We start from the raw sequence: 26,000 nt of genomic DNA, 5'->3' as shown, positions 1-26,000 counted from the left end.
GCCTCTACCCAGTCTGTTTATTACAGAACCACACGTCGGGCCTCTACCCAGTCTGTTTATTACAGAACCACACGTCGAGCCTCTATCCAGTCTGTTTATTACAGAACCACACGTCGAGCCTCTACCCAGTCTGTTTATTACAGAACCACACGTCGAGCCTCTACCCAGTCTGTTTATTACAGAACCACACGTCGAGCCTCTACCCAGTCTGTTTATTACAGAACCACACGTCGAGCATCTACCCAGTCTTTTTATTACAGAACCACACGTCGAGCCTCTACCCAGGTCTGTTTATTACAGAACCACACGTCGAGCATCAACCCAGGTCTGTTTATTACAGAACCACACGTCAAGCCTCTACCCAGTCTGTTTATTACAGAACCACACGTCGGGCCTCTACCCAGTCTGTTTATTACAGAACCACACGTCGAGCCTCTACCCAGTCTGTTTATTACAGAACCACACGTCGAGCCTCTACCCAGTCTGTTTATTACAGAACCACACGTCGAGCCTCTACCCAGTCTGTTTATTACAGAACCACACGTCGAGCCTCTACCCAGTCTGTTTATTACAGAACCACACGTCGAGCCTCTACCCAGTCTGTTTATTACAGAACCACACGTCGAGCATCTACCCAGTCTTTTTATTACAGAACCACACGTCGAGCCTCTACCCAGGTCTGTTTATTACAGAACCACACGTCGAGCATCTACCCAGTCTTTTTATTACAGAACCACACGTCGAGCCTCTACCCAGGTCTGTTTATTACAGAACCACACGTCGAGCCTCTACCCAGGTCTGTTTATTACAGAACCACACGTCGAGCATCAACCCAGGTCTGTTTATTACAGAACCACACGTCAAGCCTCTACCCAGTCTGTTTATTACAGAACCACACGTCGGGCCTCTACCCAGTCTGTTTATTACAGAACCACACGTCGAGCCTCTACCCAGTCTGTTTATTACAGAACCACACATCGAGCCTCTACCCAGTCTGTTTATTACAGAACCACACGTCGGGCCTCTACCCAGTCTGTTTATTACAGAACCACACGTCGAGCCTCTATCCAGTCTGTTTATTACAGAACCACACGTCGAGCCTCTACCCAGTCTGTTTATTACAGAACCACACGTCGAGCCTCTACCCAGTCTGTTTATTACAGAACCACACGTCGAGCCTCTACCCAGTCTGTTTATTACAGAACCACACGTCGAGCCTCTACCCAGTCTGTTTATTACAGAACCACACGTCGAGTCTCTACCCAGTCTGTTTATTACAGAACCACACGTCGAGCCTCTACCCAGTCTGTTTATTACAGAACCACACGTCGAGCCTCTACCCAGTCTGTTTATTACAGAACCACACGTCGAGCCTCTACCCAGTCTGTTTATTACAGAACCACACGTCGAGCCTCTACCCAGTCTGTTTATTACAGAACCACACGTCGAGCCTCTACCCAGTCTGTTTATTACAGAACCACACGTCGAGCCTCTACCCAGTCTGTTTATTACAGAACCACACGTCGAGGCTCTACCCAGTCTGTTTATTACAGAACCACACGTCGAGCCTCTACCCAGTCTGTTTATTACAGAACCACACGTCGAGCCTCTACCCAGTCTGTTTATTACAGAACCACACGTCGAGCCTCTACCCAGTCTGTTTATTACAGAACCCCACGTCGGGCCTCTACCCAGTCTGTTTATTACAGAACCACACGTCGAGCCTCTACCCAGTCTGTTTATTACAGAACCACACGTCGAGCCTCTACCCAGTCTGTTTATTACAGAACCACACGTCGAGCCTCTACCCAGTCTGTTTATTACAGAACCACACGTCGAGCATCTACCCAGTCTTTTTATTACAGAACCACACGTCGAGCCTCTACCCAGGTCTGTTTATTACAGAACCACACGTCGAGCATCAACCCAGGTCTGTTTATTACAGAACCACACGTCGAGCCTCTACCCAGTCTGTTTATTACAGAACCACACGTCGAGCCTCTACCCAGTCTGTTTATTACAGAACCACACGTCGAGCCTCTACCCAGTCTGTTTATTACAGAACCACACGTCGAGACTCTACCCAGTCTGTTTATTACAGAACCACACGTCGAGCCTCTACCCAGTCTGTTTATTACCGAACCCCACGTCGGTCCTCTACCCAGTCTGTTTATTACAGAACCACACGTCGAGCCTCTACCCAGTCTGTTTATTACAGAACCACACGTCGAGCCTCTACCCAGTCTGTTTATTACAGAACCACACGTCGAGCCTCTACCCAGTCTGTTTATTACAGAACCACACGTCGAGCCTCTACCCAGTCTGTTTATTACAGAACCACACGTCGGGCCTCTACCCAGTCTGTTTATTACAGAACCACACGTCGAGCCTCTATCCAGTCTGTTTATTACAGAACCACACGTCGAGCCTCTACCCAGTCTGTTTATTACAGAACCACACGTCGAGCCTCTACCCAGTCTGTTTATTACAGAACCACACGTCGAGCCTCTACCCAGTCTGTTTATTACAGAACCACACGTCGAGCCTCTACCCAGTCTGTTTATTACAGAACCACACGTCGAGCCTCTACCCAGTCTGTTTATTACAGAACCACACGTCGAGCATCTACCCGGGTCTGTTTATTACAGAACCACACGTCGAGCCTCTACCCAGTCTGTTTATTACAGAACCACACGTCGAGCCTCTACCCAGTCTGTTTATTACAGAACCACACGTCGAGCCTCTACCCAGTCCGTTTATTACAGAACCACACGTCGAGCCTCTACCCAGTCCGTTTATTACAGAACCACACGTCGAGCCTCTACCCAGTCCGTTTATTACAGAACCACACGTCGAGCCTCTACCCAGTCTGTTTATTACAGAACCACACGTCGAGCCTCTACCCAGTCTGTTTATTACAGAACCACACGTCGAGCCTCTACCCAGTCTGTTTATTACAGAACCACACGTCGAGCCTCTACCCAGTCTGTTTATTACAGAACCACACGTCGAGCCTCTACCCAGTCTGTTTATTACAGAACCACACGTCGAGCCTCTACCCAGTCTGTTTATTACAGAACCACACGTCGAGCCTCTACCCGGGTCTGTTTATTACAGAACCACACGTCGAGCCTCTACCCAGTCTGTTTATTACAGAACCATACGTCGAGCCTCTACCCAGTCTGTTTATTACAGAACCACACCTCGAGCCTCTACCCAGTCTGTTTATTACAGAACCACACGTCGAGCCTCTACCCAGTCTGTTAATTACAGAACCACACGTCGAGCCTCTACCCAGTCTGTTTATTACAGAACCACACGTCGAGCCTCTACCCAGTCTGTTTATTACAGAACCACACGTCGAGCCTCTACCCAGTCTGTTTATTACAGAACCACACGTCGAGCCTCTACCCAGTCTGTTTATTACAGAACCACACGTCGAGACTCTACCCAGTCTGTTTATTACAGAACCACACGTCGAGCCTCTACCCAGTCTGTTTATTACAGAACCCCACGTCGGGCCTCTACCCAGTCTGTTTATTACAGAACCACACGTCGAGCCTCTACCCAGTCTGTTTATTACAGAACCACACGTCGAGCCTCTACCCAGTCTGTTTATTACAGAACCACACGTCGAGCCTCTACCCAGTCTGTTTATTACAGAACCACACGTCGAGCCTCTACCCAGTCTGTTTATTACAGAACCACACGTCGAGCCTCTACCCGGGTCTGTTTATTACAGAACCACACGTCGAGCCTCTACCCAGTCTGTTTATTACAGAACCACACGTCGAGCCTCTACCCAGTCTGTTTATTACAGAACCACACGTCGAGCCTCTACCCAGTCTGTTTATTACAGAACCACACGTCGAGCCTCTACCCAGTCTGTTTATTACAGAACCACACGTCGAGACTCTACCCAGTCTGTTTATTACAGAACCACACGTCGAGCCTCTACCCAGTCTGTTTATTACAGAACCCCACGTCGGGCCTCTACCCAGTCTGTTTATTACAGAACCACACGTCGAGCCTCTACCCAGTCTGTTTATTACAGAACCACACGTCGAGCCTCTACCCAGTCTGTTTATTACAGAACCACACGTCGAGCCTCTACCCAGTCTGTTTATTACAGAACCACACGTCGAGCCTCTACCCAGTCTGTTTATTACAGAACCACACGTCGAGCCTCTACCCGGGTCTGTTTATTACAGAACCACACGTCGAGCCTCTACCCAGTCTGTTTATTACAGAACCACACGTCGAGCCTCTACCCAGTCTGTTTATTACAGAACCACACGTCGAGCCTCTACCCAGTCTGTTTATTACAGAACCACACGTCGAGCCTCTACCCAGTCTGTTTATTACAGAACCACACGTCGAGCCTCTACCCAGTCCGTTTATTACAGAACCACACGTCGAGCCTCTACCCAGTCTGTTTATTACAGAACCACACGTCGAGCCTCTACCCAGTCTGTTTATTACAGAACCACACGTCGAGCCTCTACCCGGGTCTGTTTATTACAGAACCACACGTCGAGCCTCTACCCAGTCTGTTTATTACAGAACCACACGTCGAGCCTCTACCCGGGTCTGTTTATTACAGAACCACACGTCGAGCCTCTACCCAGTCTGTTTATTACAGAACCACACGTCGAGCCTCTACCCAGTCTGTTTATTACAGAACCACACGTCGAGCCTCTACCCAGTCTGTTTATTACAGAACCACACGTCGAGCCTCTACCCAGTCTGTTTATTACAGAACCACACGTCGAGCCTCTACCCAGTCTGTTTATTACAGAACCACACGTCGAGCCTCTACCCAGTCTGTTTATTACAGAACCACACGTCGAGCCTCTACCCAGTCTGTTTATTACAGAACCACACGTCGAGCCTCTACCCGGGTCTGTTTATTACAGAACCACACGTCGAGCCTCTACCCAGTCTGTTTATTACAGAACCACACGTCGAGCCTCTACCCGGGTCTGTTTATTACAGAACCACACGTCGAGCCTCTACCCAGTCTGTTTATTACAGAACCACACGTCGAGCCTCTACCCAGTCTGTTTATTACAGAACCACACGTCGAGCCTCTACCCAGTCTGTTTATTACAGAACCACACGTCGAGCCTCTACCCAGTCTGTTTATTACAGAACCACACGTCGAGCCTCTACCCAGTCTGTTTATTACAGAACCACACGTCGAGCCTCTACCCAGTCTGTTTACTACAGAACCACATGGAAAAAGGTAAAATGCAGATCTAGCATATTTTTTTTAAAGTACAATTTGCTCAACTTGCCATTGGCTCAACCATTGGCTCAGCTTACTCTATGGCCATTGGCTGAACTTACCCCAAGGCAAACATTTTGGCTGTATTGGGATACACAGCTATAATTATGCACGTTCATGCTAGGTTTATGACCTTATAATGAAGCTTATAAAGACCCCAACTAATGTATAGAACAATCTTAAAATGATCTACTTTGGTTTCAATACAAGCATTATGAAATCTCTATCACAATCAATTAATTTGACTAGTGAAAATCTTCTTTTTTAATGTTTTAATCTAATTCATTCTCACTTTTTCCATGTGGTTGCTAACTTCACAAACTCCATACAATTATGACTTCTTCCTAAATATTTGGTCAAAATATTAATTTTGTGTACGGTTTCCTAGAAACAAGGGTGGCTCAACTTACCCCCTTTGCCTAACTTACCCCACTGTCCCTACTGTATGAACCCCATCCACAGAGGGATTTTGGTATGGTTCTAAATCTCCACCTGTATTTGAGGGCAGCTATACACTATCATAGCACACATTTCTTCCCTGTGTTTCCCTGATTCTTAATATTCAGTGTGCGGCCCTTCACATTCTTCTTATTATGGTATTCATTTAGCTCCAACACTGGCGTTCTCTAGAGTGGATGTGCATGTCAACCACCTTTTCTTCATTTCCCTGCTTGTACCGTACATGACTCAGTTCAGAGCTCTTAGGATAATGCTCTGATTCAGATGACCTACACTCACCCTGAGAGATAAGGATACAGGCCTAACACAACAGTAAGATACTTGGAACTGAACAAGACACCAACATGACTGCAGCCCAGGTTTTCTTACATAATATATTTGAATAATATAGTTGGAACTCTGACCTGGCGGGGGATTCAGAGAAACTGCGTTGTGCCAGTCCCCCACTCGTGGTCTTAAATGAAACTGATTTTTTGACAGTATGGAGCAGAATTCCATGGAGTAGTTTAGAATGGAGGAACTGAAATAGTCTTTCCATATAGGCTGGGATCCACACAATGCAGCTGTTGCAAATGCACATTTTATGCTGGCTGTCCACTTGGGAATATTGATTACGCCAATTCTGTTTCTAAACGTTTCTTAAATGGAAGCGAAGGTAATGAAACGGGGAGGGACCTACCTGAATTTGTCAAATAGAAACTCTCGTTTTGCTCTGTTTGCTTCCGGTTGGTTCTTAAACGTTAAACACTTTCCTTAATGAATACATCCCTGCTTGGAAAAACAATGGTTGATAGGCAGCTTAAACTTCTTCAATTTAACCATTATTGGCTTATAATACACATATACATTTGTGAACAGCCATCCACATTCACATCATCCACAATACATAAGGTGCAAATAGCTAAATGAGGGAGCAGCAGTGTGATTCATACTGGCCTCCTGTAGACTACACCACTGCTGTCTTCCTGTAGGCTAGACCACTGTTGTCCTCCTGTAGGCTACACCACTGATGTCCTCCTGTAGGCTACACCACTGCTGTCCTTCTTATATCCCAGCATTTATTCAAGTTGAATAATCTTCGGCTGCTGACAGCAGTTGCTACATTGGAAAACATAGCTTGGACTGCAGCCTACAAAAGCCTATTCCTGCTCTTTTCCCGCAATCCATCAAACGCATCATAGTGGTCTCTGAATTGACGATATCCGATCCTCGTTTGCTAAGTCAAACGACACCGCTGGTCCTGCTCACACTGCCCTACCCTGTGCTTTGACCTCTTTCTCCCCTCTCTCTCCAGATGAAATCTCGCGTCTTGTGACGGCCGGCCGCCCAACAACCTGCCCACTTGACCCTATCCCCTCCTCTCTTCTCCAGACCATTTCCGGAGACCTTCTCCCCTTCCTCACCTCGCTCATCAACTCATCCTTGACAGCTGGCTACGTCCCTTCCGTCTTCAAGAGAGCGAGAGTTGCACCCCTTCTGAAAAAACCTACACTCGATCCCTCCGATGTCAGCAACTACAGACCAGTATCCCTTCTTTCTTTTCTCTCCAAAACTCTTGAACGTGCCTTCCTTGGCCAGCTCTCCTGCTATCTCTCTCAGAATGACCTTCTTGATCCTAATCAGTCAGGTTTCAAGACTGGGCATTCAACTGAGACTGCTCTTCTCTGTGTCACGGAGGCTCTCCGCACTGCTAAAGCTAACTCTCTCTCCTCTGCTCTCATCCTTCTAGACCTATCTGCTGCCTTTGATACTGTGAACCATCAGATCCTCCTCTCCACCCTCTCCGAGTTGGGCATCTCCGGCGCGGCCCACGCTTGGATTGCGTCCTACCTGACAGGTCGCTCCTACCAGGTGGCGTGGCGAGAATCTGTCTCCGCACCATGCGCTCTCACCACTGGTGTCCCCCAGGGCTTTGTTCTAGGCCCTCTCCTATTCTCGCTATACACCAAGTCACTTGGCTCTGTCATATCCTCACATGGTCTCTCCTATCATTGCTATGCAGACGACACACAATTAATCTTCTCCTTTCCCCCTTCTGATAACCAGGCGGCGAATCGCATCTCTGCATGTCTGTCAGACATATCAGTGTGGATGACGGATCACCAGCTCAAGCTGAACCTCGGCAAGACGGAGCTGCTCTTCCTCCCGGGGAAGGACTGCCCGTTCCATGATCTCGCCATCACGGTTGACAACTCCCTTGTGTCCTCCTCCCAGAGTGCTAAGAACCTTGGCGTGATCCTGGACAACACCCTGTCGTTCTCCACTAACATCAAAGCGGTGACCCGATCCTGTAGGTTCATGCTCTACAACATTCGCAGAGTACGACCCTGCCTCACACAGGAAGCGGCGCAGGTCCTAATCCAGGCACTTGTCATCTCCCGTCTGGATTACTGCAACTCGCTGTTGGCTGGGCTCCCTGCCTGTGCCATTAAACCCCTACAACTCATCCAGAACGCCGCAGCCCGTCTGGTGTTCAACCTTCCCAAGTTCTCTCACGTCACCCCGCTCCTCCGCTCTCTCCACTGGCTTCCAGTTGAAGCTCGCATCCGCTACAAGACCATGGTGATTGCCTACGGAGCTGTGAAGGGAACGGCACCTCCATACCTTCAGGCTCTGATCAGGCCCTACACCCAAACAAGGGCACTGCGTTCATCCACCACTGGCCTGCTGGCCCCCCTACCTCTGAGGAAGCACAGTTCCCGCTCAGCCCAGTTAAAACTGTTCGCTGCTCTGGCACCCCAATGGTGGAACAAGCTCCCTCACGACGCCAGGACAGCGGAGTCAATCACCACCTTCCGGAGACACCTGAAACCCCACCTCTTTAAGGAATACCTAGGATAGGTTAAAGTAATCCTTCTAACCCCCCCCCCCCTTAAAAGATTTAGATGCACTATTGTAAAGTGGTTGTTCCACTGGATATCATAAGGTGAATGCACCATTTTGTAAGTCGCTCTGGATAAGAGCGTCTGCTAAATGACTTAAATGTAAAATGTAAATGAATTATGGTCAGACTCGCTCAGGCAGAACAAACTTACATTTGTGCCTTTTTTCAATGCTGTTTTTAATGTCATTGAGAATATTTTTCAGAATTGAATTTGAAAGTAATTCTAGAAGTAATCATCCAATAAAAATCTAAATATATTTATTTAATCTGATTACAATATTTTAGCTGGTAATATAACCGATTACAGCTACATTTTGTTTTTTTGTAATCCATTACATATAATCTGTTGCTCCCCAACCCTGAAGCCCATAGCTACACAGTGCATGCACACACAAACAACTACCAAAACACATCTAAACTCAGCAAAAAATGAAACGACCCTTTTTCAGGACCTCGTCTTTCAAAGATAATTCGTAAAAATCCAAATATCTTCACAGATCTTCATTGTAAAGAGTTTAAACACTGTTTCCCATGCTTGTTCAATGAACCATAAACAATTAATGAACATGCACCTATGCAACGGTCGTTAAGACACTAACAGCTTACAGACGGTAGGCAATTCAGGTCACAGTTATGACAACTTAGGACACTAAAGAGGCCTTCAACTGACTCTGAAAAACACCAAAAGAAAGATGCAGAGGGTCCCTGCTGATCTGTGTGAACATGCCTCAGGCATGCTGCAAGGAGGCATGAGGACTGCAGATATGGCCAGGGCAATAAATTGCAATGTCCGTAATGTAAGACGCCTAAGACAGCGCTACAGGGAGACAGGACGGACAGCTGATTGTCCCCGCAGTGGCAGACCAACACCTGCATAGGATTGGTACATCCGAACATCACACCTGCGGGACAGGTCCAGGATGGCAACAACAACTGCCCGAGTTACACCAGGAATTCACAATCCCTCCATCAGTGCTCAGACTGTCCGCAATATGCTGAGAGAGGCTGGACTGAGGGCTTGTAGGCCTGTTGTAAGGCAGGTCCTCACCAGACATCACCAGCAACAACATCACCTATGGGCACAAACCCACCGTCGCAGGACCAGACAGGACTGGCAAAAAGTGCTCTTTACTGACGAGTCGTGGTTTTGTCTCACCAGGGGTGAAGGTCGGATTCGCGTTTATCGTTGAAGGAATGAGCGTAACACCGAGGCCTGTACTCTGGAGCGGGATCGATTTGGAGGTGGAGGGCCCATCATGGTTTGGGGCGGTGTGTCACAGCATCATCGGACTGAGCTTGTTGTCATTGCAGGCAATCTCAATGCTGTGTGTTACAGGGAAGACATCCTCTTCCCTCATGTGGTACCCTTCCTGCAGGCTCATCCTGACATGACCCTCCAGCATGACAATGCCACCAGCCATACTGCTCGTTCTGTGCATGATTTCCTGCAAGACAGGAATGTCAGTGTTCTGCCATGGCCAGCGAAGAGCCCGGATCTCAATCCCATTGAGCACGTCTGGGACCTGTTGGATCAGAGGGTAAGGGCTAGGGTCATTCCCCCCAGAAATGTCCAGGAACTTGCAGGTGCCTTGGTGGAAGAGTGGGGTAACCTCTCACAGCAAGAACTGGCAAAGCTGGTGCAGTCCATGAGGAGGAGATGCACGGCAGTACTTAATGCAGCTGGTGGCCACACCAGATACTGACTGCTACTTTTGATTTTGACCACCCTTTGTTCAGGGACACATTATTCCATTTCTGTTAGTCACATGTCTGTGGAACTTGTTCAGTTTATGTCTCAGTTATTGAATCTTGTTATGTTCATACAAATATTTACACATAAGTTTGCTGAAAATAAACGCAGTTGACAGTGAGAGGACTTTTTTTTGCTGAGTTTACATTCCTCTCATCCTATTAGCTGTGTCTGGCATCCCACCACTACTATGTCTCCTGTCATCCGATTAGCTGTGTCTGGCATCCCACCACTACTATGTCTCCTGTCATCCGATTAGCTGTGTCTGGCATCCCACCACTACTAGGTATCCTGTCATCCTATTAGCTGTGTCTGGCATCCCACCACTACTATGTCTCCTGTCATCCTATTAGCTGTGTCTGGCATCCCACCACTACTAGGTCTCCTGTCATCCGATTAGCTGTGTCTGGCATCCCACCACTACTAGGTCTCCTCTCATCCTATTAGCTGTGTCTGGCATCCCACCACTACTAGGTCTCCTGTCATCCTATTAGCTGTGTCTGGCATCCCACCACTACTATGTCTCCTGTCATCCGATTAGCTGTGTCTGGCATCCCACCAGTACTATGTCTCCTGTCATCCTATTAGCTGTGTCTGGCATCCCACCACTACTATGTCTCCTGTCATCCGATTAGCTGTGTCTGGCATCCCACCACTACTATGTCTCCTGTCCACCTAGTTTCAGGTTCACAGAAAACAGTGACACTTCTGAGTGTTCCTCCCATCTGTTTTTGGCCCTCTGCCAACCCCTCTCTCCCTATCTCCCTCCCTCTCTTTGTCTCTCTCTTTCTCTCTGTATTCTCTGTGTCCCCACTCTCTCTAAGGCAAGTTCACAGCATGTTAACAAAATGTCTTGATCCTCTTATTCTCCACAGAAGGGCAACACACGTTAATCCACTATTATACTGTCCAGCCACACGCGTGCGCACACACACACACACACACACACACGCACACACGCACACACACACACACACACACACACAGACACACAGACAGACACACAGACACACACACACATACACACACGCGTGTGTCTAAGACAAGAGGGTGTCTCTCTCTGTCTCTCATGTCGGCATCAAGCCACTCTACATGACAGAGTGAGTCTATATGAGGGAGACTCTACATGACAGAGTGAGTCTATATGAGGGAAACTCTACATGACAGAGTGAATCTATAAGAGGGAAATTCTACATGACAGAGTGAATCTATGAGGGAAACTCTACATGACAGAGTGAGTCTATATGAGGGAGACTCTACATGACAGAGTGAGTCTATAAGAGGGAGACTCTACATGACAGAGTGAATCTATAAGAGGGAAATTCTACATGACAGAGTGAATCTATGAGGGAAACTCTACATGACAGAGTGAATATATAAGAGGGAGACTCTACATGACAGAGTGAGTCTATATGAGGGAGACTCTACAAGACAGAGTGAGTCTATATGAGGGAGACTCTACATGACAGAGTGAGTCTATAAGAGGGAAAATCTACATGACAGTGTGAGTCTATATGAGGGAGACTCTACAAGACAGAGTGAGTCTATATGAGGGAGACTCTCCAAGACAGAGTGAGTCTATATGAGGGAGACTCTACATGACAGAGTGAGTCTATAAGAGGGAAAATCTACATGACAGTGTGAGTCTATATGAGGGAGACTACATGACAGAGTGAGTCTTTATGAGGGAGACTCTACAAGACAGAGTGAGTCTATATGACGGAGACTCTACAAGACAGAGTGAGTCTATATGAGGGAGACTCTACAAGACAGAGTGAGTCTATATGAGGGAGACTCGACAAGACAGAGTGAGTCTATATGAGGGAGACTCTACAGATTGCTCCCTTAATGACAGTAACAGTGTTAGAGGAAGCCCCGAGTCCTGTTCAATTACCAGTTCCATCATCTCACCCCATTGTTATCTGAACAGTTAAAGTACTCCACAGATGGCTATAGATGACAGACATATTTATCGTCATCCCACAGCCTAGGGCTTTGTCTCAAATGGCATCCTATTCCGTTTATCGTGCACACTTTGTTTTAACATTGCCCGTAGGGCTCCCATAGGGCTCTGGTCAAAAGTAGTGTACTATATTGGGAATAGAGTGCTATTTGTTACACAGCCCTAGAACACATGGAAGCCAATGAGTAGCGCTGGTTGGCTGTGTTACGTTCCAATGCACACAGAAATATAAAGAGGCCTGTTTGATGACTCCGGAGTCAATGGTGCTTTCATGATATAGTGGGCGACATGGATAAAGTCAAGCCACATGGCAACTGGTACAAGTACAATTTGGTTACATGACTGAACATAGTTCAACTCTTGAGGAGGAGCGAGGTCGTTTGACTCGTGTGCCATCTGTTGATTGGCCCAAGTGATTAGGGAACTATTTGTTAGGGAACTATTTTGTCTAACAGCCATTGGGATGGCGAAGCAGTGCAACGATGTTAGAATGTACCCTTAATATGCAGTGAGCTCTAACAGCCATTGGGTCAGTGACAAATGTTTAGTTGTTTTGGCTCTGTACTCCAGCACTTTGGATTTTAAATTATACAATGACTATGAGGTTAAAGTACAAACTGTCAGCTTATTAAAATTGGGGGTATTTTCATTCATATTAGGGGGCAAAAATTATTGTGTATTAAAGTAGTACAAATGTAAGTATTTGGTCCCATATTCATAGCATCCAATGATTACATGCTTGTGACTCTGCAGACTTGTTGGATGAATTTGCTGTTTGTTTTGGTTGTGTTTCAGATTATTTTGAGCCCAATAGAAATGAATGGCAAATAATGTATTGTGTCATTTTGGAGTCACTTTTATTATAAATAAGAACAGAATATGTTTCTGAACACTTCTAAATTAATGTGGATGCTACCATGATTACGGATAATCCTGAATGAATTGTGAGAATGTTACAGAGGCAAAAATATCATACCCCGCTCCAAAATGCTAACCTCCCTGTTATTGTAATGGTGAGATGTTAGCATGCCTTGGAAGTATGATATTGCTGCATCTAAAATGGGGGGGGGGGGGGGACTACGTACAAAACGTGCTGTAATTCCTAAACGGTTCAACCTATATAAATGAAAATACCTTCAAATTACAGCTGACAGGCTCCACTTTAACCTCCTCATCATTGTACCATTTCAAAGTGCTAGATTACAGAGCCAAAACGACAAAACAATATGTCACCAATACTTCTAGAGCTCACTGTACATGATGTAGTCAGTGCTTCATTCTAAAGCCCAGTGCAGATACATTAGCCGACATGAGGAGACAAAACTAGACAGTTTAAGAATGTTGAGTTGTTAAACAGCTGACTGAAGATCAGGCCACAGATCAAACAGAGAAGATGTGCAGTTAAGACCGTTTCTACGGCAACGATGCCACTTTACAATGAAGTGCTGAAACTTTGATACAAAGTTGCCACTTGTTGTAGCAAGGTGTTTTAGCAAAGATATATCAAGGAATATGTGCACCAGAAACAGGCCAGGTGTGGCCTGTTTGATCCACAAAATGAACAGCAATATCGGGCCAATTGCTGCAACAATTAAGACTGTTAAAGTGTGAGGCTATCATCTTGCTGCTCATGGTGACATTATCCTGCTGCTCATGGTGACATTATCCTGCTGCTCATGGTGACAACATCCTGCTGCTCATGGTGACAACATCCTGCTGCTCATGGTGACATCATCCTGCTGCTCATGGTGACATCATCCTGCTGCTCATGGTGACATCATCCTGCTGCTCATGGTGACCTCATCCTGCTGCTCATGGTGCCATCATCCTGCTGCTCATGGTGACAACATCCTGCTGCTCATGGTGAAATCATCCTGCTGCTCATGGTGACATCATCCTGCTGCTCATGGTGACATTATCCTGCTGCTCATGGTAACACCATCCTGCTGCTCTTGGTAACATCATCCTGCTGCTCATGGTAACATCATCCTGCTGCTCATGGTGACATCATCCTGCTGCTCATGGTAACATCATAGAGTCTCAGTTTAAGACCACCACTACTCACCCCAGGGTCACACAGCTTCAACCAATCAATCAATCCAGCCCGCCACTACTCACCCCAGAGGTTTCTCCAGTCGACTGGCGGGTGATCCTACGATCTCTCCCAAGGTACAGAACACCTGCCCCAAGAAGTCCTGATGGAGGTGAGAGGAGGGAGGGATGGAGGGACGGAGGGAGGAGTGGAGAGTTTGTTGTTCATGGGGAGACAGAGGGGAAAGATTGGGGAGACAGGGGGAAAACAAGGACAGCTGATGTGGAGCTAAGCAGCGTGTTATAAGCAGTGTGTTATAAGCATGTTATAAGCAGTGTGTTATAAAACATTGAAGAGAGATAAAGTTTGGTTGGAGGAGTCAAACACGTACGTCAATGTCGGAGGGCTTCCAGGGAGAAGGAGAAGGAAGAGGAAGAGGAGGAGGAGGAGGAGGGGTACACCAGGCGGCAGCATAGACAACAACAACAACCACAACAACAACAACCACAGAGCATATCATGTAAGAGAAGGCACAAGACTCAAATACCATACAAGACCGTCATCAAAACAAGAGAAAAACACAGAGCAGGAAAGAAGAGAAGAAAAAAGGGGAGAATGGGGGAGAAAGGGGGAGAACGGGGGAGACAGGGAGAAAAAGGGAGGAGAAAGGGGATAGAACGGGGGAGAAAGGGGAGAAAGGGGGAGAAAGGAAGAAAAGGGGAAGAAAGGAAGAAAAGGGGGGGAAAGGGGGATAGAACGGGGGAGAAAGGGGGAGAACAGAAGAAATGGTGGGAGAATGGGAGAGAAAGGGAGAGAAAGGGAGAGAGATAGAGGGAACTGGGTTTTATGTAAGACGACAGTTAGTAACACAAAAGTGAGTACAAAACAATCAAATGTAAACATGGCAAATGAAGAAATAATGAAGAATTTTCTGGTATTATGCAAACCATTGACTGCAGATATATTATCATTGTGTATGTGTGACTAATGCGTTGCTTTTCAAAGCTTTCACTGCAAAACAATATGCTAGCATTCATTCATCATCATAACTTTATACATGTGAGTACATTGCTAAACCATTGAAGTACAATAAATCATGCCTAGAATTTAAGAAAATGGGTTTCACAAGTTTTGATAATGGTATGACATCGAAAAAGCAACCTTCAGTTCATACAAAACATGTAGGTCACACGATATAGACGGGTTAGCTGATAACATCAAGGAAAACGATGCTCACGCTTCAATGGGGCAGAAGTCTGTGAGCATATGGTTCTGGATGGCCAGATACCTACCAACAATGACAAGAAACTGCCATGGTTCTGGATGGCCAGATAGCTACCAACAATGACAAGAAACTGACATGGTTCTGGATGGCCAGATAGCTACCAACAATGACAAGAAACTGCCATGGTTCTGGATGGCCAGATAGCTACCAACAATGACAAGAAACTGACATGGTTCTGGATGGCCAGATAGCTACCAACAATGACAAGAAACTGCCATGGTTCTGGATGGCCAGATAGCTACCAACAATGACAAGAAACTGACATGGTTCTGGATGGCCAGATAGCTACCAACAATGACAAGAAACTGCCATGGTTCTGGATGGCCAGATAGCTACCAACAATGACAAGAAACTACCATGGTTCTGGATGGCCAGATAGCTACCAACAAAGACAAGAAACTGACATGGTTCTGGATGGCCAGATAGCTACCAACAATGACAAGAAACTGCCATGGTTCTGGATGGCCAGATAGCTACCAACAATGACAAGAAACTGACATGGTTCTGGATGGCCAGATAGCTACCAACAATGACAAGAAACTACCATGGTTCTGGATGGCCAGATAGCTACCAACAAAGACAAGAAACTGACATGGTTCTGGATGGCCAGATAGCTACCAACAATGACAAGAAACTGCCATGGTTCTGGATGGCCAGATAGCTACCAACAATGACAAGAAACTGCCATGGTTCTGGATGGCCAGATAGCTACCAACAATGACAAGAAACTGCCATGGTTCTGGATGGCCAGATAGCTACCAACAATGACAAGAAACTGACATGGTTCTGGATGGCCAGATAGCTACCAACAATGACAAGAAACTGACATGGTTCTGGATGGCCAGATAGCTACCAACAATGACAAGAAACTGATATGGTTCTGGATGGCCAGATAGCTACCAACAATGACAAGAAACTGACATGGTTCTGGATGGCCAGATAGCTACCAACAATGACAAGAAACTGACATGGTTCTGGATGGCCAGATAGCTACCAACAATGACAAGAAACTGCCATGGTTCTGGATGGCCAGATACCTACCAACAATGACAAGAAACTGACATGGTTCTGGATGGCCAGATAGCTACCAACAATGACAAGAAACTGACATGGTTCTGGATGGCCAGATAGCTACCAACAATGACAAGAAACTGACATGGTTCTGGATGGCCAGATACCTACCAACAATGACAAGAAACTGCCATGTGGGGAATCGTAAGTGACTAGTTTTAGCTTGTTTCATCTTGTTCTTGATACCATGTTTTGTTTTGAGGTGTTTTGACTGATTTCACGTCAATGCTAATAAGGCAACAAAAAAAATAACTACCGTAGCTAGCCAGTAACTGTCACAATGTATTTGAGAGAAAACGAGTGCTCATTTTACAAATGTCTTTATGTTTTCAATAAACATTGGAGACTAAATAAAGTTTACATGTTGTCAACAATCTAAGCCAACCCCGTCTGTTTTTCCACGGTTTGTTGCTAAACAACCAACTTGTCTATGTGCTAAATGTATTATTATGAAAGCTACACAATATCAATACATAATGTAATATGCTATTTGTATTATAAAAAGGTAACGGTGTGTGGACAGACAGCAAGGCCACATCGTGAAATGTTGGTTACTAAGGCACTATTATTTACTATTTCCATCCAATAGTATACGTGAGCTTTGGGATGACATGGATTTTGATTAGCATAAAACCAAAATAGGGAATGGCATGCATTTCAAAATAAAAGTTTCCATTTCAAAATAAAAGTTTCCATTCATGGCGAATAGAGGATGATGGCAAAGAAAAAGTCAAACAACCATGAGGCACCGGCACAGAGTGATAGCTTTTTCACTTACATGCTTTGCCAGATCTGGACTTTTGGAATCAATATCATATCTGAAATCACAAAGAAAGATAGACTGGCGTTTGAGCATTAACACACAGTGGTTTGATATCATTCCTGATGGCGTGTAGGCTAGTCTACAGTGGAACAATGATACAATGACATTTGAACAGACAGAAGGCATAGGGGCCACCAGCCACCTAAATTAAAAAAAGATTCACCGGTAAAAAAAACATTTACTTCACTTAATCCTTCTACACTTCATAAATTAAGACCCCTTTCTTTTCACTATTGTCCCTGCTGTAACTCACCTATTCACATTAGAAACAATAAAGTTTTGAAAAATGAGTCTTAGCAGCTGCCAGCCGATAAACTTTGGGTATATAGGTAATTAGAATGGTTGTGGTCATACGCAATTCCTTTAAAAACTACTCATGCTCTTTTCATAGAAGTCATTCAAATGGAATGTGTCCTCCCCTCACCCCCCCCCTAATCCCGCTGACAGAGGTATATAAAAGAGGAGGAGGGGGAGGAGGAGAGGAGGGAGGAGGTGAATGGAGGAAAGGAGGAGGATGGAGGAGGAGGGAAGAGGAGGGAGGAGGAGGAGGGGGAGGAGGAGGAGGAGGGGGAGAGGAAGGAGGAGGTGGGTGGAGGAGAGGAGGAGGCTGTCCCACTGACAGAGGTATATAAAAGAGGAGGAGGGGGAAGTGGAGGAGGAGGGGGAGGAGGAGGAGGGGGAGGAGGTGTGGGGAGGTGGATGGAGGAGAGGAGGAGGCTGTCCCACTGACAAAGGTATATAAAAGATAAATGTAAATGTCTTAGACTAATTAACATGTAGATGTAGCACCTCTTCTTAGTCTCCCACCAAGGAGTTAAATGAAAAGGGCCCACGTGAAGTTATTAAGCCTCTTGAGAGGTTCAGCAGAGCCTGGATATTTACTGTACTGTATCATCAAGTCCATGTGGGCTGCTCTCTATTCAAAGTAGTACAAATTAGGCAGTGTTTTCTCTTGCTGATGGCTGGAAATGTACTGCAAAATGAAGTTCATGAGGGCTTCTGTCAACTCACTGTAGAAAAACGAACAATAATATTAGGCAGAGGCTATTGAGGGAATAAGGAAATGATCATCTCTCTGTTTTCAAAGCCTCTTAATGAAGTGTCACCTCTTTGCTCTGCACTCTGATTGGGTATTTCAAGAGACTGGGAGGAGGAGCAAGATGAAGGAGGAGGATGGAGGAGGAGGACAATGGAGGAGAAGGAGGGATGAAGAGGAGGAGGAGGAGGAAGAAGGAGAAGGGAGGAGAAGGAGGGAGGAGGAGGGGGAGGAGGAGGATGTAAGAGGAGGAGAAGGGAGGATGGGGAGGAGGAAGAGGAGGAGGGGGAAGAAGAGGAGGAGGCAAGAGGAGGGAGGAGGACGAGGAGGAGAAAGAGGATGGAGGATGGAGGGGGAGGAGGAGGGAGAAGGAGGATGGAGGAGGAGGAGGAGGAGGAGAAAGAGGAGGAGGGAGGACAGGGAGGGAGGACGGACAGAGGGGGGAGAGAAGAGGAGGGAAGATGATATAGTAGGTTGGATGGAGGGGGATGATGAGGGAGGAAGAGAACAAAGAAGAGGAGGATAAAGGGTGGGGGGCTGTGTGATACCTATGGGACTCTCTCAGCTTCAGATATTTGCTTTAAAGTGTGAAGAATGTGGATAAACCTACATGAAATATTGAACATCCTTTTATACCAATCTATCTCCCTCCTACTCCCAACACAAGACTATCCAGACAGGGGGGGGGATATGGGAGGGAGGGGGAGAGAAGAGGAAGAGAAGACAAGCGGGGGGAGGTAAGTAAAGAGAAGGCGAGAGTAGGAGGAGGGGAGTGAAATGGGAGAGATCGCAAACGAGTGAAAGAGAGAGAGAGATAAGAGAAAGAGAAAGGGAGAAAGCAAGAGAGAAATAGGAGGATGGAAAGGAAAGGTTGTTTAGGAAAATTAGTGAAACTCACACCTCCTCTCTGCCTCCCTGCCTGGTGAATCCTCATAGACCAGATCGAAAGAGAATAACTACTCACACGTCGAAGCGTAGATTCTGCTTCTCTTCAAAGAAGTAGTCCAAGATGTACTTCCTGACAAAGTCCGGATCCAGAGTGTTGTCAATCACCTCCGTTCTCCCAAACTAGAAGAGAACAGAGGGAGAGGGAAGGGGGAGAAAGAAGGGAAGAGGGCGAGGGAAGGGATAGGCAGAGTGGGAGAGAGAGAGAGAGAGAGAGCGAGAGGGAGAAAGAGAGAGAGAAGGAGAGAGAAATAAAGAGAAAGAGGGAGAGAGAGAAGGGGAGAAAGAGAGATATGGAGAGAGTTGGTTTGTGAGAAAATAATCATAAACTTTTATGCAGTTAGTAAGAAAGCAGCCAGGCGTTTCATTCCTCTCCTCTCCTCCTTTCCTTTCCTCTCCTCTCCTCTCCTCTCCTCTCCTCTCCTCTCCTCTCCTCTCCTCTCCTCTACTCTACTCTACTCTCCCTTCCTCTCCTCTCCTTTCATCTCCCCTCCCCTCCTTTCCTCACCTCTCCTCTCATCTCATCTCACCTCTCCTCCCCTCCTTTCCTCACCTCTCCTCTCCTCTACTCTCCTCTCCTCTCCTCTCCCCTCCTCTCTTGAAGACACTGCGCAGCAGATAAACATAGCATTTGATTAGCGCAGATCAATAATGACAGTGTTGTAATGACTAACTGGATCCTACAACACCACAGCTGCTCTGGCCTGTCTGAAAAAGTCCATTCTCTATTGGTGTCGTTACGCGACACTAGTAGGAACACTTGCTTGTACGTACGTACATGAGGGGCTAAAAACCCCACAAAAGTTGCCAGATTGACTTTCATTTCATTTTATTTAATTAACCATAGACCCTAAGAACAATAGGCCAGTGTTTTCCAGGGAGTTCAAATTCAACTGTATGAACTGAGAACCAGGAGGGAGTGAAAAGCACGTGAGAAGATGAGGGGCTGCAACTGTAATAATACAGTGAGGTGTCTTGTGGTGCTAAAAAATACGTTCAGATGGTGTGATACTGTGTGATGGTGTGATACTGTCTGATGGTGTAATACTGTCCGATGGTGTAATACTGTCTGATGGTGTAATACTGTGTGATGGTGTAATACTGTCTGATGGTGTAATACTGTGTGATGGTGTGATACTGTCTGATGGTGTAATACTGTCTGATGGTGTAATACTGTGTGATGGTGTAATACTGTCTGATTGTGTAATACTGTCTGATGGTGTAATACTGTCTGATGGTGTAATACTGTCTGATGGTGTAATACTGTCTGATGGTGAAACACTGTCTGATGGTGTAATACTGTCTGATGGTGTAATACTGTCTGATGGTGTAATACTGTCTGATGGTGAAACACTGTCTGATGGTGTAATACTGTCTGATGGTGTAATACTGTGTGATGGTGTGATACTGTCTGATGGTGTAATACTGTCTGATGGTGAAACACTGTCTGATGGTGTAACACTGTGTGATGGTGTGATACTGTGTGATGGTGTAATACTGTCTGATGGTGTAATACTGTCTGATGGTGAAACACTGTCTGATGGTGTAACACTGTGTGATGGTGTGATACGGTCTGATGGTGTAATACTGTCTGATGGTGTAATACTGTGTGATGGTGTAATACTGTGTGATGGTGTGATACTGTCTGATGGTGTGATACCGTCTGATGGTGTAACACCGTCTGATGGTGTAATACCGTCTGATGGTGTAATACTATGTGATGGTGTAATACTGTCTGATGGTGTAATACTGTCTGATGGTGTAATACTGTCTGATGGTGAAACACTGTCTGATGGTGAAACACTGTCTGATGGTGTAATACTGGCTGATGGTGTAATACTAGCTGATGGTGTAATACTGTCTGATGGTGTAATACTATCTGATGGTGTAACACTGTCTGATGGTGTAATACTATGTGATGGTGTAATACTGTCTGATGGTGTAATACTATGTGATGGTGTAATACTATCTGATGGTGTAACACTGTCTGATGGTGTAATACTATGTGATGTGTAATACTGTCTGATGGTGTAATACTATGTGATGGTGTAATACTGTCTGATGGTGTAATACTGTCTGATTGTGTGATACTGTCTGATGGTGAAACACTGTCTGATTGTGTAATTCTGTCTGATGGTGTAATACTGTCTGATGGTGAAACAATGTCTGATGGTGTAATACTGTCTGATGGTGTAATACTGTCTGATGGTGTAATACTATGTGATGGTGTAATACTGTCTGATGGTAAAACAATGTCTGATGGTGTCATACTGTCTGATGGTGTGATACTGTCTGACAGTGTGATACTGTGTGATGGTGTAACAATGTGTGATGGTATAACAATGTGTGATGGTGTAACAATGTGTGATGGTGTAATACTGTGTGATGGTGTAATACTGTGTGATGGTGTAATACTGTCTGATGGTGTATTACTGTCTGATGGTGTAATACTGGCTGATGGTGTAATACTGGCTGATGGTGTAATACTATTTGATGGTGAAATACTATTTGATGGTGTATTAATGTCTGATGGTGTAATACAGTCTGATGGTGTAATACTGTGTGATGGTGTAACAATGTGTGATGGTGTAACAGTGTGTGATGGTGTAATACTGTGTGATGGTGTAACAATGTGTGATGGTGTAACAATGTGTCATGGTGTAACAATGTGTCATGGTGTAATACTGTGTGACGGTGTAACAATGTCTGATGGTGTAATACTGTCTGATGGTGTAATACTGTCTGATGGTGTAATAATGTGTGTGATGGTGTAATACTGTCTGATGGTGTAATAATGTGTGTAATGGTGTTAGACTGTGTGATGGTGTAACACTGTGTGAATGTGTAACACTGTGTGATGGTGTAATACTGTCTGATGTTGTAATACTATCTGATGGTGTAACACTGTCTGACGATGTAATACTGTCTGATGGTGTAATACTGTCTGATGGTGTAATACTATCTGATGGTGTAATACTGTCTGATGGTCTAACACTGTCTGATGGTGTAACACTGTCTGATGGTGTAATACTGTCTGATGGTGTAATACTGTCTGATGGTGTAATACTGTGTGATGGTGTAACACTGTCTGATGGTGTAATACTGTGTGATGGTGTAATACTGTGTGATGGTGTAATACTGTGTGATGGTGTAACACTGTGATGGTGTAATACTGTCTGATGGTGTAATACTGAGTGATGGTGTAATACTGTCTGATGGTGTAACACTGTCTGATGGTGTAATACTGTGTGATTGTGTAATACTGTGTGATGGTGTAACACTGTGTGATGGTGTAACACTGTCTGATGGTGTAATACTGTCTGATGGTGTAATACTGTCTGATGGTGTAATACTGTGTGATGGTGTAATACTGTGTGATGGTGTAACACTGTCTGATGGTGTAATACTGTGTGATGGTGTAACACTGTCTGATGGTGTAATACTGTCTGATGGTGTAATACTGTCTGATGGTGTAATACTGTCTGATGGTGAAATACTGTCTGATGGTGTAACACTGTCTGATGGTGTAATAAAGTGTGTGATGGTGTAACACTGTCTGATGGTGTAATAATGTGTGTGATGGTGTAATACTGTCTGATGGTGTAATACTGTCTGATGGTGTAATACTGTGTGATGGTGTAACACTGTCTGATGGTGTAATAATGTGTGTGATGGTGTAATACTGTCTGATGGTGTAACAATGTGTCATGGTGTAACAATGTGTCATGGTGTAATACTGTGTGATGGTGTAACAATGTGTGATGGTGTAACAATGTGTGATGGTGTAATACTGTGTGATGGTGTAATACTGTCTGATGGTGTAATACTGTCTGATGGTGTAATAATGTGTGTGATGGTGTAATACTGTCTGATGGTGTAATACTATCTGATGGTGTAACACTGTCTGATGATGTAATACTGTCTGATGGTGTAATACTGTCTGATGGTGTAATACTGTCTGATGGTGTAATACTATCTGATGGTGTAATACTGTCTGATGGTGTAATACTGTCTGATGGTGTAACAATGTGTCATGGTGTAACAATGTGTCATGGTGTAATACTGAGTGATGGTGTAATACTGTCTGATGGTGTAACACTGTCTGATGGTGTAATACTGTGTGATTGTGTAATACTGTGTGATGGTGTAACACTGTGTGATGGTGTAACACTGTCTGATGGTGTAATACTGTCTGATGGTGTAATACTGTCTGATGGTGTAATACTGTGTGATGGTGTAATACTGTGTGATGGTGTAACACTGTCTGATGGTGTAATACTGTGTGATGGTGTAACACTGTCTGATGGTGTAATACTGTCTGATGGTGTAATACTGTCTGATGGTGAAATACTGTCTGATGGTGTAACACTGTCTGATGGTGTAATAAAGTGTGTGATGGTGTAACACTGTCTGATGGTGTAATAATGTGTGTGATGGTGTAATACTGTCTGATGGTGTAATACTGTCTGATGGTGTAATACTGTGTGATGGTGTAACACTGTCTGATGGTGTAATAATGTGTGTGATGGTGTAATACTGTCTGATGGTGTAACAATGTGTCATGGTGTAACAATGTGTCATGGTGTAATACTGTGTGATGGTGTAACAATGTGTGATGGTGTAACAATGTGTGATGGTGTAATACTGTGTGATGGTGTAATACTGTCTGATGGTGTAATACTGTCTGATGGTGTAATAATGTGTGTGATGGTGTAATACTGTCTGATGGTGTAATACTATCTGATGGTGTAACACTGTCTGATGATGTAATACTGTCTGATGGTGTAATACTGTCTGATGGTGTAATACTGTCTGATGGTGTAATACTATCTGATGGTGTAATACTGTCTGATGGTGTAATACTGTCTGATGGTGTAACAATGTGTCATGGTGTAACAATGTGTCATGGTGTAATACTGAGTGATGGTGTAATACTGTCTGATGGTGTAACACTGTCTGATGGTGTAATACTGTGTGATTGTGTAATACTGTGTGATGGTGTAACACTGTGTGATGGTGTAACACTGTCTGATGGTGTAATACTGTCTGATGGTGTAATACTGTCTGATGGTGTAATACTGTGTGATGGTGTAATACTGTGTGATGGTGTAACACTGTCTGATGGTGTAATACTGTGTGATGGTGTAACACTGTCTGATGGTGTAATACTGTCTGATGGTGTAATACTGTCTGATGGTGTAATACTGTCTGATGGTGAAATACTGTCTGATGGTGTAACACTGTCTGATGGTGTAATAAAGTGTGTGATGGTGTAACACTGTCTGATGGTGTAATAATGTGTGTGATGGTGTAATACTGTCTGATGGTGTAATACTGTCTGATGGTGTAATACTGTGTGATGGTGTAACACTGTCTGATGGTGTAATAATGTGTGTGATGGTGTAATACTGTCTGATGGTGTAACAATGTGTCATGGTGTAACAATGTGTCATGGTGTAATACTGTGTGATGGTGTAACAATGTGTGATGGTGTAACAATGTGTGATGGTGTAATACTGTGTGATGGTGTAATACTGTCTGATGGTGTAATACTGTCTGATGGTGTAATAATGTGTGTGATGGTGTAATACTGTCTGATGGTGTAATACTATCTGATGGTGTAACACTGTCTGATGATGTAATACTGTCTGATGGTGTAATACTGTCTGATGGTGTAATACTGTCTGATGGTGTAATACTATCTGATGGTGTAATACTGTCTGATGGTGTAATACTGTCTGATGGTGTAACACTGTCTGATGGTGTAACACTGTCTGATGGTGTAATACTGTCTGATGGTGTAATACTGTCTGATGGTGTAATACTCTGTGATGGTGTAATACTGTGTGATGGTGTAATACTGTCTGATGGTGTAGTACTGTCTGATGGTGTAATACTGTGTGATGGTGTAACACTGTCTGATGGTGTAATACTGTCTGATGGTGTAACACTGAGTGATGGTGTAACACTGTCTGATGGTGTAATACTGTCTGATGGTGTAATACGGTCTGATGGTGTAATACTGTCTGATGGTGTAATACTGTGTGATGGTGTAACACTGTCTGATGGTGTAATACTATCTGATGGTGCAATACTGTCTGATGGTGCAATACTGTGTGATGGTGTAATACTGTGTGATGGTGTAACACTGTGTGATGGTGTAATACTGTCTGATGGTGTAATACTGAGTGATGGTGTAATACTGTCTGATGGTGAAATACTGTCTGATGGTGTAACACTGTCTGATGGTGTAATACTGTGTGATGGTGTAACACTGTCTGATGGTGTAATAATGTGTGTGATGGTGTAATACTGTCTGATGGTGTAATACTGTGTGATGGTGTAACACTGTCTGATGGTGTAATAATGTGTGTGATGGTGTAATACTGTCTGATGGTGTAATAATGTGTGTGATGGTGTTAGACTGTGTGATGGTGTAATACTGTCTGATAGTGTAATACTGTG

At 44.9% G+C, this 26,000-nt stretch overlaps 1 protein-coding gene across 2 annotated transcripts in view; it reads right to left on the bottom strand.

Moving 5' to 3' along the window:
• The window catches only part of LOC106566415 (copine-5), a 244,587-nt gene that overhangs the window by 157,417 nt on the left and 61,170 nt on the right, over positions 1 to 26,000 (bottom strand). The window contains exons 4-7 of one of the 2 annotated variants that reach the window (XM_045692915.2): positions 19,555 to 19,658; positions 17,510 to 17,549; positions 14,767 to 14,781; positions 14,462 to 14,538 (exon numbers count right to left, since the gene is read on the bottom strand). In XM_045692915.2, the coding sequence (XP_045548871.1) occupies positions 14,462 to 14,538; positions 14,767 to 14,781; positions 17,510 to 17,549; positions 19,555 to 19,658 (236 nt within the window). The remainder of the gene's footprint in view (positions 1 to 14,461; positions 14,539 to 14,766; positions 14,782 to 17,509; positions 17,550 to 19,554; positions 19,659 to 26,000) is intronic. The other variant, XM_045692916.2, reaches the window with a different exon arrangement.

The sequence above is a fragment of the Salmo salar genome, chromosome 13, assembly GCF_965601325.2.
Source record: "Salmo salar chromosome 13, fSalSal1, whole genome shotgun sequence".
NCBI lineage: Eukaryota > Metazoa > Chordata > Actinopteri > Salmoniformes > Salmonidae > Salmo > Salmo salar.
The sequence above is the reverse complement of the archived record's forward strand: the minus strand, read 5'-3'. Positions and strand labels throughout refer to the sequence as shown.